Here is a 15,932-nt window from a genome sequence, read left to right as displayed (position 1 = left end):
TGTGGAGAGGACAGCTTTCATAATCACTCACTTGGATGATTTTTTTTTTTTTTTTTTTTTGGGGGGGGGGTGTTTGTTGGGCACTGATTCATGAGTTTACACAACAAATCTCGCAGGAATATTTCTTCCAAACATTCATAAATTTTGCTCATACACCTCTTTGTTTTCCATCTACATGTATGTGCCCACACACTTCAATAGCTTAACTTGCAAACTTCTTCATCAGCACTCCCACTACCAGGTAGTTTAACAGGCAGCATGCCCACTCAGGGATAGCGATATGTCGAACAGGAAAGCCAAAGTGACACAAGAGGTCTTAGGGGGATTAACTTGTATTCTTTGACAGTTAGTCACAGTAAGGGTTAAAAGATGACACTGCCAATATTAATAACAACGTGGTCCCTCTGCATAATCAGGTGCACCAACCACAATCCGGCAAGACAGGTCTTATGCAATACAATTGAAGCACTTTTTCTTGCAATAGACTCAACCTTGAATATTCCTCGTAGCAATTACTATCATAACTGAAAGGTTCTCAGATGTTGTTGAATGACACTTGTCTTGCTATTGTGAGTTTGTGCATTAGTCAAGGTAAGGTGCATAATATTACGCATTTTGATGCTATTTCAGCTGCCTTTACTAATAATAGCATTTCGAAAGTGAGAAAATTGTGTTTTGGGTTTTGTTTTTTTTTTGTTTTTTTTGTGGGGCACAGTGAGTGCAAAGGGGGAACAATGAAAATGAAATAATCAACAATCTGAGATGCATATCTTGATCAAACATTTCCAGAATTTGTGATAATTTCTAAACCTATTAACACTAGCACATGTCAGCATGGTACTGGATGTAAGGGAAATTTCACAAATATGAGAAGTTGAGGAATACTCCATGACAAGATAGTTTCAGGACTGCAGTATCTTGTTTATTGAAGCAAGAAGGAGAGAAAGAGAGAGAGAGAGATACTGCTTGGCACTCACCAATCTCAATGTACTTTGATTCCAAGGGTGTTCCAATCGAGTTGCACAGAACGAGGACAAACTGGAATAGAACATAATATATCATTACTTAAAGGCATAATCTACCATTTGCAGATGAAACAAAAACCCAACACTAGTGCTTTAAAATAGTTCTAAAATGTGAGTTAGGGATAGAAACAACCACTGTAAAAATTTGAATCCATATAATCGATGTTAAGTACTGTTAAATACACAAAATGTGAACAATAGTTATAATAAGAATGCTTCCAGACTAAACCGTATACAGTTATGGTTTATTGAGAAAAATGCAGATATCTCCTCATATTTTAGGCTTTATTGCAAAAATTTTACATGGTAGGATGTTTTGTGATACAACAGACCTACACATATGCATCAAATGTGATATCTTGAACATTTTTGAAATCACTGCTCCCAAAGGTAAACTGGACCTTTAATATTCTCAGTATGTTGCGTGAGGTAATACAACATATCGCGTTTCCAAAGTAACGGAACTTGTTCATTTATCAAACAAAACAAAACAAAAATCATAATGGTTAAAGTCACACAGAGTACCTCGCATGATTATTTGTGCAACACTGCAAATTTGATTATGTTTAATGACAAGAAATGATGCATGTATGACACAGATTACAAACACGATTCTCCTAGATATGTTCACCAATTTTTTGAGCCGCTACAAAAAATGCATTGTGCTATTAATATGTGGGTTTTGTTTTGTTTTAACTTAATTTACTGTATGAACTTTGGCTGACAAAAAATCAATATCCAACATGTCAACATGGGTAACAAACTTTTGGGAGCTTACCATGTCACAAGTCTAAGTCTGAACAGGTCCCATTTATGTTTTCACAAAAAAAAAAAAACATACTTATATAAATAGGCTAACGATAACAGTTCTCTCTTTCATCATTACTGAAATATATGAAGGACATTGAGGCACTCAAATGCCTCACTTCTCAGGAAAATATTCTCAATGCTATCTGCAATCGGGCTTGGTTATTGCAGTAAGGAATTGCACAAACATAGCAGCATACAGCCAAGAAAGAGGAAGGAAACATTCATGTAAAACACTTATTTATGCATTCACTCTGCAAATACTTACACCAAGTATATATCTGATTAGTTTGATTCACAACTCTGCACACGTGCATGGCAAAAAGGAAGACAGGAAGACAGTCTAAATTGTTCCATGATTAACTTAATCCTTTAAACAGTCCATAACTTTTGAAGTACTGATATTTTCAAACGTTACAAGTTAACTGAAAGTAAGTTCTGCTAAATATTAATGACAAGGTTCACTCAGCACAAATTGTAATGTGGAGTGCTCAAGTGTGTCTGCAAAAGACAAGGTCACAAATTACCATATATCTCAAAGGTAACCATTTTCCCCACAATGCACCTCATAATGTATACACCATAATATATCATTTCATGAATTTTATGGGTCGACTGATAATTGCAAATTTTGAAATGAGTAAAAGATATTGCCTTCAACAAGGCAAAAGCAATGTGCTGATCATCTCAAAGGGGAAATATTGATAACTTTGCTTCTTAATCAAGAATCCAAGTACTCAAATTTATCCACCCTTGATATTTTCTCTGAAGTCCTACTTTAAAAAAAAAATGAATAAATGAATAAGAAATATATCAATAAATGAATAAATACACATGATATTTAAACTGAAAAAAAAAATAATGCTTGAAAAATAAGAATGAGGATGATAATGGCATATACAGTTATAGGAGTATACCCATTGCCATTTTACTTGTGGAATGAAACAAAGTTATTAGTCAGCTGGTAAAAGAAGTCAGCTTTTGTGAAGCTACATAAAGGTATTTTACAATCTAAAATCCTCTAGTTTGGGTTTCCAATGGATAAATGATAATGTTTTGTGGTAACACAAACAGGCTTTCTAAAGACTGAAATCTCTAAGTAATGAACAGGGGGGTGTTTCATCAACGCTTGTCAGCGCCGACAGCTGTCGGCGCTGACCAATTTCAGCAAAATCCTTGGTTTTGATTGGCTGAGATGCTCTGGTCACTGACTGTTACTATGGTGATTCAAGTTGTCAGCTCCGACAAACATTGATGAAACACCCCCCAGAATCTAGATGCTGAAGAGTATCTATAGTTACTTTTAGCTGTACATATCTACAACATGAAACTAAAACAGCATATACAGTGTGTAAGTAATATCATCTAACACAGAGTGACAGAACAGTTTCATAGAAAATCACACAAAAAATAATCCGCAAAACTTTACATCAGACATAGTAATTACCCTGGTATGAAAAATTCTGACATAGACCTGAATTTCTGACATATCATTCTTTACACATGACATGCAAATATCGGTCTCATGTGTCTATATTATAGATAATGTGTGGTAGTGCACCTGAGTTTCAGCAAGAGTATGATGGGGTTGTCATTGTTGTGGTTGTGATTCTACACACTTTGACATAAATGGGGCTTCGCAGAATTTATCACCTACAGTTGGTTTATAACCAGTTTAGTTTAGTTGCAATTTTCATCACCACATCTCTGTCATATTATTAAAACCTACTTAATGCACAAAAAGGGAGTTGGACTACAAATCACTAAGAATGAAATACTACCATACACATATCATAGCAGCATTCCTATCTCTGAGTTGCAGCACTGTGGCTCATGACATTAACAACTAGCCAGTGGCACACGGGAACTAAAAATAATAATAATGATAATAACAGAGACTCCAACCCAAAGCACCTTCTGATCTGGAGATTCTCCCGCCTGAAACCCCTAGCAAACGGGCGACTCCAAGTTGATGTGTGCGAAGCGCAAAGTTCCTAGGGTTCTAGATGCTCTCTGGTGCTATCTAAGGCTTATTTTTTTCAACATACAATAGCAATAAGTAAGAAATTCTTTCCAACAGGAGACACAGAGCCAGGGCGGGAGAAATTAAGTCTCAAACGGGAGAACGGGAGATTTTGCAAAAATGGGTTTTCGGCGGGAGATCTCCTGTTGAAAACGGGAGAGATGGAGTCTCTGTAATAATAATGAAAAAAAAATTTAAAAAATGTATATACATATCACAATCATATACTCTGCAGAAGATAACATACACTACAATGATTAGGAGAGAAGAAAGATATGAAGAATCTTTAGCAGCTCATGTTGAGAAATACAGCATATAATCTCCATGCTTATTGTCACTGTAAATGGAAAGGCAAGAAAACCTGATTCATAAGACAGGGCTCGACACTAACGGTGGCCCGGTGGCCCGGGGCCACCAAAAACGCACGTCGGGCCACCAAAATTTCAGAATGTAGAATTTGGTGGCTTGATCGGGCCACCAAAAAAGGTCGGATGTTTGCCTTTGGGCCACCAAAAATAAAAGTTAGTGTGGAGCCCTGCATAAGATGTGTTCTCTGCTACAGTCTTTGGCATTTGCAGGGGACAGAATGGACGATAAGATATCCTGGCAGTGTGCTAAACAAATATGGGATATATCATTATTTAAAATGGGAGGGGGATATTTCAGTTTTTGTTAAGGACTAGAAGCAATTCGGTCAGATCCAAGCTAACATCATACATTGAGTCCACTGTAAACACAAGCTCTAAACTTACTTTGCAAAAGCATTACTCTCAATGGGTAACAAAAGCACACAAGCTGCTTCAGTGCAGAATGACAAAATACAAATAAAAGGTCATTTCCTCATTTCTGAGCAAAACTAATCTAACATTCATATGAATGCATTCAGTTTAGTTATTTTTTTTTTTTTTTTTTTTTTGCACATGAAACCCACGACACACAGAGATTGGGCAATATATTTCTCAACAGTGAGAGGGAAATCTGCTCTACAAGATACACGAGTAATCTACACTTCTACGATAAGGGAATGGGGAAAAATTCGTCTTTCTCTAGAACACACTGCCACTGCAGAACAGAAGCGGTAAAGAGAGCTGTGAGAAGAGGGAGATTAGTCGCAATACACACATTACCTGGATGGGATCAGATGGGTCCTGATGCCGGCACAGAGGGACAACCATAAAATTCATGAAATTCGAATCAAATCAAATCCTGACATTTTGTACTGCATAATTAAGAGTTTTAAGGACATTTCTGTCATACATGTAACTAAACTTGATATGATCTCTATATTTAATGACTGGAATCTTCCAACATTTCAGCTTTTAGTAATGATTTGTTGAGGAATATGAACAAACAAACAAACAAACAAACAAGGATAGACAGAACCCTAATTCTCCTGTAAATATGATCAGTGTTCAAAATAATAAATACTTAGCACAACTACATCCAAACCAACTGAACACACAATACATGTGACTTGCCTTTAGAATAACTTCCTTGTAGTGCTTTATTCTCTCCTTTTGCTGTTCATAAGTTGAAGCAAGTCTGTTTGAAACATTGGAACTTTTTGACAGACAAAAGCCCCGTAAATGTTAGTCCTTTGTCTCATAAAATAATTCTAAAAACAACATTATGCCCAAAACATCAGGCTTCAGAGCATAACGGACTCAAAATGATAGCTTCTGGCAGTGTGTCACATACAGTAGGATTCCCCTGATATTCTGTATTCTTTCAGCTGACACAGTTGGGCTACCCCAAGTTCATACGGAATTTCCATACTGAGTCCTTCAACATAGTGTCACATGACTTGAATGATGAAACATGATTGGTTGTCCAAAAGTACTCACCACTTGTCCCATGGTCTCATCTGCCCTTGTTGCCAGCACACAGTGATCCCCGTAGGCATTGACGGACAGGAGATTTCTCACATATTTTACATGTCGCTGTTTGGAAGCAAACCGGGACACAGAAAATGTGAAGACAAGGATTGCTCATACAAATTAATAATCGTCACATGATCAAAACACAAGGGGCTAAACAGTCCTTTAAAACTCAAGGAAGCAGAGCGTATCGTATATATTCTCAAAATTTTCATAGACTTACAAACATAGCTTTGAGTTCTACCTGTATTACAATTGTAGTACCTGTCAAAATGATATGCAGGCATATTATAGACAACTTATTCAAATCTATCAACTTCAACAAAATATGAGGAAATTGAAGTAGTCTTTCAAATAGAAAAATTCATGCTGCATGACTGCATGTTTGACAATGTGCAATGTTCAATTTCATTCATTCTAAAAGCAGTTGTAACATTCAAAGAAACAACTATGAAATTATGTTGGAAAAGAAAAAAGAGAACACAAAAAATGTATACTACCCTACCTCACTGTTCTTGGTATCCCAGAAGACGACACAGTTCTCAGTGCGCTCTGGCTTAGTGAAGGAGTAAACCACAGTGTTTGCACAGTAGCCCCACTTGTAGTCTGGTCGGATGTTGGCAAAGTATATGAAGCTGTCCACGGCAAGGGCGATGCGCAGTCCACCTCCTTCCCATGAGACTGCAGTCAGCTCCTTGCCGGGAACCTTGAGTGTTCGCAGATGCTGCAATGGAACGTCAAGGTGGGAGGGATAGAGAAAATACATACCACATATCACAAGATTTCTTGGAAAATTCACCACTATCTGATAATAGACTTAAGACCATGATTAGTGATAACAGCCCATGTTTAAAACCTTTTTTAATTAGCAAGGAAAAGTCAGTCTTTTGTCCCTCTTTGTGACATCAAGTTCATCTTAATGAGTGATGGCATATAAAACCAGCAATCTATGCTGGTGAAGATCATAAGAAAATCTAGCTGAGTTGTCAATTTTTAGGTACACTGAACCCACTGCTGAAGTTGGAATCCCAATACTGTGGTCCTTGAGAATACTTTGTGAAAAACATTAGTATGTCTCAAAAGACTGGTAGCATTGCATTTGTGCCGGTATTTGTTGGAATCACAAAGATCAAATACTCTTCCAGTCAAAGTGAAATTGCTTCTTTATTGAACATAAGTCAACATAGTTGGCATGATATATCATGTTCTAAACAATCCTTCCCACACAAACAAAACAACTACTGTATGAACTCCACAGTAATGGTACTTAATATGCCTTGGGAATCAATCAAAAATGTTAGAGCTGTACCTCTCCAAATGGAGTGTAGAACTGGACCACATTGATGTCTTTATCCTGCTGGACAGACTTCTGAGAGCCGGCGACAGCCAAAGCGGACCCATTGTAATTCCACATCACTCGCACCACTGTCATACCAGTGTCAATTAGGACTGGGTCTGATGGATGGTAAGAAACATGAGATGCCAAACATATGAATATTGCCGTTTCTCTTCTTCTGTTTATTTTCCATCATAGTCATATTAGATGTATGATACCAAAAAAGAAAAACAAGAAAAAAAATGCATACTCTCACAACTGAAGACGAGAAAATAAGATACTGCGGGTAAAATGATCAAAGTTCAAAATGCAAATAACTGGATAAATTACATCATTAAATTTGATGCACATAGTCACAGAATAACGCTTGCTCTCCACACCTTGATTTGTAAGGTCACTTCAGGGACAGATCAACGCACAAGACAATTGATACTAATCGGAATACATCAGAATACATTAGCCAGCAATCACTGAGATTTACATGAAGTCAAACAATAATTCACAAGGTTCCATTGGTTCTACAAGAAGCTAGCAGCAACTGCACACTATGTCAACGGCTAAAAAATCATTACACCTTGAAATGACACCCATAACAACAAAATTAAAGACCTCAACTCATTCTCTCATCCCTTTAAACTGAAACACTTCCCTTGCATGTGGTACCACTCTACAGAAAATAACATCACTAGTTCTTGGGCTATAGTACATGGTGTCAGTACTGGAGTACATCTTGCACTGTATTCATACTATTAATCAGTCTGGGCTCTGGCTAGGGTTCAACTACGCCCACGGTGATGTCACAGTCTTCCAATATGAATGTAACAAATAAGCCTGGAAATAGACTGGCTCAAGACTAGCCAAAGTATCAGTTTGAAGGGGTTTATCAGGGGTATATATTCCTTCTATTAAACATGGTGCAGCTAGATACATCTATTTTGTACACTCACTCTCATCTGCCTCATCCCTCATGATTTGGGCGCGGCCGTTGTCGTAGCAGATCGCCAGGGTGGGGCAGCCAGGCTCAACCAGGCCATATTTGCCATCGTACCAGTCTACACCAGCGATGTGGACTGCTCCAGTTGCATTAGTCAGACAGAAAGCTGTAAGCTTGGACTTTTGACCAGAGCAAATAGGAAGAATAATGACAATTCAATCAACAACAAAATTTCAACACAAACTTGGGTATATGAGACTGACATAAATGAATTGTCTTTTGGTTCTGATTAAGAATTCAGGGCAAAATAGACATGGCCAATATCTCTATTGATGAGAAAATATTTCCATGTGGTAATTTCTATGATGTGACTAAGAAATATGAGTGAATCATGTAATCATTCTTTTTATCTTTCTCTCTAAAGAAATTGCTTACACAAAAGTTGCCCTGGTTGTCAAAGATGTGTATCTCTCCATTGGTCATCCCAAAGAGGATGATCTTGCTGTCTGGAGACCACTCCACCTGAGAGAGCTGCATCCCCTTCAGCTCCTTGCCCCAGATACGATTGCCATCCACTGACCCTACGATGACCGCACCTGGGAGGTAAGGGACAGAGAGGAATTATGACAGGTTTTTGAGGTCATTGCTCTCCTGACGTTTGGCATCACTTCAACATACACATAGAGGGTACTGTAGAAGTGGAAATTTTTGTGGTGCTGAAGTTTTCACACATTTTGTGCAACCAGAAACTAGTATGAAAATAAAGCATGCAAATGTTCATCGTGCCTTGTGTTTCTGAGGTAGATGTCTTGCTTCCACGAATTAAAAACACACAAAACTCATCTTACCCAGCTGAGTGCCAAAAAATTACTCACGTGAAAATATCCACTTTTACATCTAGTAGACTAATCTAACCCAACAGGATTGATTGCCAATGATGGCAATGTACAATATGGCACATGACCTGTGTGACCAATGTAACAAGTAGAAGCAGTCACACAGAACTGGAATTAGTCTGATGAACTAAAGTGTGAACACGAGGCACAATTTCAATCGCATAGACACAAATATTGAAGGCATTTAGGCATGTCCTAAAGTCATATATATGGCAGTTTTCTCACATCAAAACATGTTTTTCTGTCTGTTCTGTCTACTCTGTGAGATGAATTGCAGCAGGATTAATAAAATTCTGGCTGGTCTTCTTTTTTCCACCTATTTCATTATCTCTGTCATTATCTAAGCAGTGTCCATGGATACAGTCAAGGAAAGCAAATTTTGGAATCTTGCTGCAAGTTAAAGCTGACTTACCATCCTCATAGACAATACAGATCCGCTGCCCGTCTGAGGTCCAAGCCATACTCCTGACCACAGACTTGTTCCTGTTATTAATCATTTCCTCATACCAACAACCTGCAAAAGTAAGCAGAGATTTATCCATAGTCACAAACAAAATCATGAAAGAAAAAAAAAAACACTGAAAAGTTGCAGTTACAGAAAAAAATAACATTGCATTCAACAGATTCCAGGCATTTGTAATGCATTGCAATACTATTCAAATTGTTGAATTAATGTGTGCCTTCAGCTTTAAAAGAGAAAAGAACAAAAGAGCAACAATTTTAATCACTGCTTGACTGCTAAAGTATGTCAATTAAGATTGAATATGTACATACAATGTATACCCTACTGTACACACTGATGCAATTCCATTATCATTACTTTCTTTACTATTAAAAAAAACCCCAGACATCATTAATTCTACCCATGAGCACTATAGATCATAGTTAGAAGTTACAATAGTTTTGGATCAATAATTACTCAGGATAGCACATTCATATAGAGTCTACTTTATACTTCAAACTGTGAGTATACTTTTTATCAGATGCAGAAACAATTCCATGCAATAACATTACCTTTGTACAACATCCACACAATGATGAGGCCATACTGGTCACTGGTTGTAAGCTTCTGGTATTGTGAGTTCCATGTCACGACCTGGACAGCACCTGAGGGGCACAAGAGGATACAAAGATATTTTTTATACAGTCTACGTGGTAGCTAAACACCTAACACTGCACTGAATATTTAAGTTAATATTGAAATGAAAGTACACCAAGAGTACACCTGGTGATGTTTAAGAGAGATGAGCGTGTATGGGTATGTGTGTAGACCTCAATACACGGAAAATACATCATACAAACACAGCATCAGCATCCTACAACGTAACATTGAAATAAATGTATATTAAGAAAGATAAAAATGTCCCAAAGTATGAATAGAGTCAAGCCAACAAAGCAGAGAAATATCTCCATTTTCAACAAAACACAAAACAGTACCAAATGACAGAAAAATGGAGAGCAAATGCCTATCTGCACTCACCGCTGTGTCCCTCCAGTGTCTGGTTCATGGACAGATTACTCGGAGCAGCCAGGCCTCTCTGTTTGATATCTTTGCCTGTCAATAATAAGAGTGGAAAAATGTCAGCCAAGTCTATGCTTTCGTAAACACATAGCATACAATATCTGTCAGAAAGTAGAACAGCGGTTTACATGATGGCTGGTAAATTCATATGATTGTCTGAGATAGAAAACAAAACTATCTCACAGGTACTGGAATTTCAGGTACTGGTAGATCTTCATGAGTAAAAGCAAAGTAACAAACTTGATTGTATTGATTGGACAAATGACTATTCACAAAACTTTGACCTCCTAACATAAGTTGCTGGGTTTTTTTTTTGTTTTTTCATGCATGCTACACCATTATGAAGGTACATCAGACATTACATTATCATCCACAAAACTGAAGTCTTGTAGTTCTTTTCTTTTCAAGTATAGGCCATTATTTTGGCTTTGCAAGTCAAATAAAGTACTTTGAATGTCAAGGATCAGTAAGTTTGTGCACATCATGTATTGCAGAAGTTCCTTCTGGATAACAGCACATACATACTGATACACACACCACACACATGGTTACTATACAAATGATGCACAGGATAGAGTGCGTTAGTGGAGGCGTATAGCGCACTCGAGGGTATTTACCATTGTGAAACATGCACGAGGCGAAGCCGAGTGCATGTTGCACTACATTGTAAATACCCGAGAGTGAGCTACGCCTCCACTAACGCCACGAAATAATCCTGTGCATCATTTGTTCTATAAAATGGGTCGAAAATTCGAAAACTAACAGCATTTTTCAGCGTTTTTCACGTACCTTTGTGGGTCAAGACGTCCGAAGATGTTCGTCCCAAACATTTACGCACGTCGCACTCGGAAATCCCGCACATACAGTATAAGTATGATGGGGGGTTGGGTTTCCGGACACTTAAGTTCCCGCATGAAAACCTACTTATTTTACATAGAATATGCACCCTTTACCTTAAAGACTTGATATAGACTCCTCATATAGGCCTACTAGACAACATACTCTGAAAACGGCGTGAGAATTAACCTGCTAAATCGTTGGTTGCCCTTCAAAGTGACTCCATGTACGCGTCCGGTCCTACAACGCTTGGTCTACTGTACTGTACAAAGTGTACATAAGAGTGGTGATACGCACGCCCAAGGCACGCCATATAACACATGCACAAGGGAAGAAAGGCCGGCCGGCCGGCAGCCCGAACTAGAAGTTGTTTACAGGATTGACAGCGCGTACTGTATGTATGCAATTCAAAGGAGCCGCCACGCGCGCATAGATGATCGGCAATAGGATTTAACACGCAGTGCGATGGGACTAGAATAACCAAAGCACACGTGACTCATTTCAGCGCTTCCTATTGGCTACATTCTTGAACCCATTTTATAAACACAAATAACAGCAATTATTCTGTGTTCATTCTCCTTCTATGCGAGAGTGTATATCTATAACATACAGCATTTTTACCTTCTGAACTATGCCAATCGCTTCTACTCTGCAAGCCTATCTGGCCTTTTTTACGATCAGTGGTGTAACTTTTGTACTCAGAGGGTCAAAATTTCAAACAAAATATTTTTTCATTATTCTGTTTGATTCCTGTTGGAAAGTATTCAAATTTTTGAAAAAAAAAAACATTTCAGACCTTAAAGCTGAAGAGTTATTGGTGTAATTTAAGGAAAACCCTGGCACCTGAAGTAAATTTAAGCAAAATTTTGTTTTCATGAATTGCACCATAATGACAAAACTCTGTAGTCAAACTTCACCATGCAAAGTTTATATGGTTAACAACAATATATAGTTTGTGAATCAAAACTATTTGGGGGTTGAATATAAAGTGAATTTTAAAAAAAAATACATGAGATTTACAAATTTTTGGTAAAAATACCAATTGACATGCAATTTTTAAGATTTTAACTATTTATTGGAGGGCAAGCCAGGTCAAACTCTATACTATAACAAGTCTTTAAGAAGGGCTACCTTCCTATGTAGGTTAAATGAAATTCCAATCATTTCTTTAAATCTTGGATTTTTCACACATGGATGTTTCGGAGGTGACAGTTAACATAATAGAATGTTTCGGAGGTGACATCAATATTAACACTCAGTTTTTTTGAGAATAAGTGACAATAACACAAAACTTCTTCTTTTTATCAATGTTTTTGATAATTATAACTTGAGAACAAGAAATTAACTCCTGTTTCAAGCATATAAACCACACAGAACAAGTGTTTTTTTACACTTCATTAATTAGCATGGGCACCGGTAGTTTGCCTTCCATTTGGACGAAGGTTGTAAGCTAAATATTGTAATCTGAAGAAACATAGCATTCCATTTTCTACCTTAAATTGAGATGAGGGTGTGAGATCATTTTAGTAATGTTTCTTTGCTCTCAGAACATTTTATTCCACAACACCAGAGAAGAATAACTTTGTTTCGGAGGTGACATTCAATGTTAACATTGTGTTCAAGTATTCATATAGTATGTCCCCCCCCCCCCCCCAAAAAAAAAAAAAAAAAAAAATACGATTAGACTTTTGCATTGATAGCACCCAATATGATTAAATCAGCTAAAATCTACTTTGGGGTCTTAAATTATAACATCTTAGCTCTATTTTGCAGAAAGCCCCAGTCAATTTGGTTAAGTTGTCTCAAAGAAATGTGGATTGTTATAAAGGATGTCAAGAGTCTGATTCTTCCAAGTTTAGCACTTGGATGCTCTTGGAACTGCATATTAATGTGTAAACACAATATACAGAACTTGGAGGGAAGGGATTCCTGACATGCTCTACAAAAATCCTCATTTGTCTTTGACCTCTGAAGCAAATTGAATGGGGTTTTCTGTATTAAAGGTGTGGGCAATGAGTTATAGTTTCAATCCCTCAAATTGTATTTTAGATTGATTCACTATCTTTAAAGTTATCGTTGCGGAGGGTACCATTGTAATTTTTTGGTGGGGACATAGGTTATGAATGCCAAAAGCAAAAATTCTTATTTAACTTGTATTATGTTTTTGTTTGCACATAGTATTATAAATTGATTAATTCAAGGATGTTCATGAATTCTTCATCATTCTTGATAGCCACCATACAAATGTTATAATACTGGTGAAAGGTGTTTGGTTCATCTGGGATAAATTTTCTATATACCAGAGTCATTTAAACTGTTGACATTACTAAAATATATTTTATGTATCTCTCTGAATTGCTTGAAAATTAACAGCAAATCATATATATTAGTCACTTTTGAGAGTAAAAAGTATAAGATAAGAAAAAATCATTTTATTGTTTTGGAGGTGACACAACACAGAGACAACCCAACTTCTCAGGTGTTAGCTAATACAATTGTGAACATTCATGTCTTTCCTCATGGCTTTAATTTTCAAATATAAGCTCTTTCTTTCAGTTCTTACTTGTTATTTTGTTTAGTTATTCTCTTTCATGATAGTGGATACCAGCTCATATTTTGTTTTAGATTGTAATTCATACTAATCTTTAGCAAATTTTTACAGTTTGGTTAAGACAACAGTTTGTGTTTCCCAGCTGAAGAGAGCAGCATAATGCGTTTGTGTGAACTTATGGGGAATTTTTTTTTAGTTCAGTAATTTTACCCATCAACTTCACAGAAGGTCCCGGACACAAACTGGTCTCAAATAACCCTATAAGGGACCGAAAAAGGACAAGTTCACCTCAATAGACACGAGAGTTGAGTAAATACAGCAATATTAGTAAAACACATCAGTGAGAGTTTGAGGAAAATAAGGCAATCCGTTCCAGAGTTATGAATTTTTGAAGTTTCTGCTCAGTCAAAGCTGAATGAGAAGACTTCTATAGCTTGTGATGTCACACGTGTACAAGGATATAGAGAAAGTATCAAGAAAATTCAACATATTTTCACTTTTCTTGCATAACAAAAGAACACTTGACTTCTCTCTTTTGGAAGGCAGGGTGAATAATATTGCCCTAACATACATCAGTAGCAAGTTGAAGAAATGTGCACTTTTTTCAAAAAGTAAAGTTTTGTGAAATTCACTTATATTTTCTTTTTATCGTTGTATGCATGTGACATCATACATTGTCGTAGTCGTCTCATCCAGCAGTGATTGCATCGATATTTAAAAAAGACCATAACTTTTGAATGGATTGTCCCATTTCCCAAACTTTCAATGATGTGTTCTACTAATGTTGTTGCATTCACTCAATCCACATGTATATGAAGGTGGACTTGTCCTTTAAGAAACCATTTTCTTTTCCTTGAAATTCCAGTACTTGAAGCCAAATTCTAAGATAAAACATAATAACAAAACAAGGTAAACACGTCATCAAAATTATATTGAGATAGAACTACAAATCTTGTTTTGGGATCTTTCCCTTTCCAGTCCTGGGGACTTGTTCCTCTGTTCACTTTAGTTGTCAGATAACTTCAATAATATTTAAAAATACAATGTCATAAACAGTTGGTTCAACTTGGAAAATGTAATAATTATTGTCATATTTAAAAAAAAAAATAATAATAATAATTTTGTTTAGGATTACCACGTTGTACAAGGAAAACAACAACTAAGAATTCAAGAACAAGTTGTGCACCAGCTATAGGCATGTGGCCTTATTGTGGAGTTTGATTATTTTATGATTTTTTTAAGATTGTGGACTAGGGCATGCAGGAACTGCCACATGTATCACTTTGGTATCAAGGGAATTCTGGTGAGCTAGGTATACAAAAGCCACTTCTACTGTGATGATTTCGTAGATATTAACTGTATTTGAAAATGTTAATAGATAGTGAAAAGGAACTGAAGTCTTGCCTTTCACTATCACATAACAATATGGTGTTAACAAACAATGTCACCTCCGAAACACAAGAAAAAGCAACCTACATGGAAAGCTGTGATTTGTAAATCTTCACAACTAAATTGCTTAAATTGGAAATCAAGTTTCTAAGATGAAAGCATCTATATGTTTACTTAACTAAAGCAGGAGAATTGATCTTGATTACAATATTATATATACAACAGATGGGTGTATTTTGTGCATTCTCTTTGTTAAAAAAGTGAAAAAATGTAAATTTGCACTAAAACGTACAGTATAGTAATAAAAATAAGAGTGAGAGTGTGTTAGTTGATTTCTCCACTTTGAGACTTATGTTACTAAAATAAATGAAACCATTGTTGTACATGATATGGTTTCTCTTCAATAGAAATGAGCAAAAAATCTTGTTAACAGTGTTTTGTCTCCTCCGAAACAGTAATTCTTAGTTTTTATCAGATATTTTATTAATCTCTAGAAAAGTCTCACTTCCTGTTGCCATATTACTATTTTCATCCAAAAGAGATTCCTGTCAATTGGACAGAATCAAACAAAATTGCTTTGTCTTCGAGAAATTATCAAATATAATACGCTTGTTGTTTCGGAGGTGACGATTGTTTCGGAGGTGACAAGTGTTAACGGAAAATTGTAAATTGCTCCGAAATGAAAACAACAGGCTATATTTCTACTACCTTCCTTCTGAGATAATGTGAGGGGAT

General features: G+C 36.5%; 1 protein-coding gene across 1 annotated transcript in view; it reads right to left on the bottom strand.

Annotated features, from left to right (window-relative positions):
• Positions 1 to 15,932, bottom strand: part of LOC140240062 (WD repeat-containing protein 35-like) — a 50,829-nt gene that overhangs the window by 27,667 nt on the left and 7,230 nt on the right. Inside the window, exons 3-11 of the mRNA XM_072319871.1 lie at positions 10,379 to 10,453; positions 9,913 to 10,005; positions 9,311 to 9,412; positions 8,438 to 8,598; positions 8,016 to 8,181; positions 7,042 to 7,187; positions 6,238 to 6,456; positions 5,700 to 5,795; positions 978 to 1,038 (exon numbers count right to left, since the gene is read on the bottom strand). Coding sequence (XP_072175972.1) covers positions 978 to 1,038; positions 5,700 to 5,795; positions 6,238 to 6,456; positions 7,042 to 7,187; positions 8,016 to 8,181; positions 8,438 to 8,598; positions 9,311 to 9,412; positions 9,913 to 10,005; positions 10,379 to 10,453 — 1,119 coding nt within the window. The remainder of the gene's footprint in view (positions 1 to 977; positions 1,039 to 5,699; positions 5,796 to 6,237; positions 6,457 to 7,041; positions 7,188 to 8,015; positions 8,182 to 8,437; positions 8,599 to 9,310; positions 9,413 to 9,912; positions 10,006 to 10,378; positions 10,454 to 15,932) is intronic.

This window comes from Diadema setosum, chromosome 16 (genome assembly GCF_964275005.1).
Source record: "Diadema setosum chromosome 16, eeDiaSeto1, whole genome shotgun sequence".
NCBI lineage: Eukaryota > Metazoa > Echinodermata > Echinoidea > Diadematoida > Diadematidae > Diadema > Diadema setosum.
Note: the sequence above shows the minus strand (reverse complement) of the source record. Positions and strands in the feature narration are given on the sequence as shown.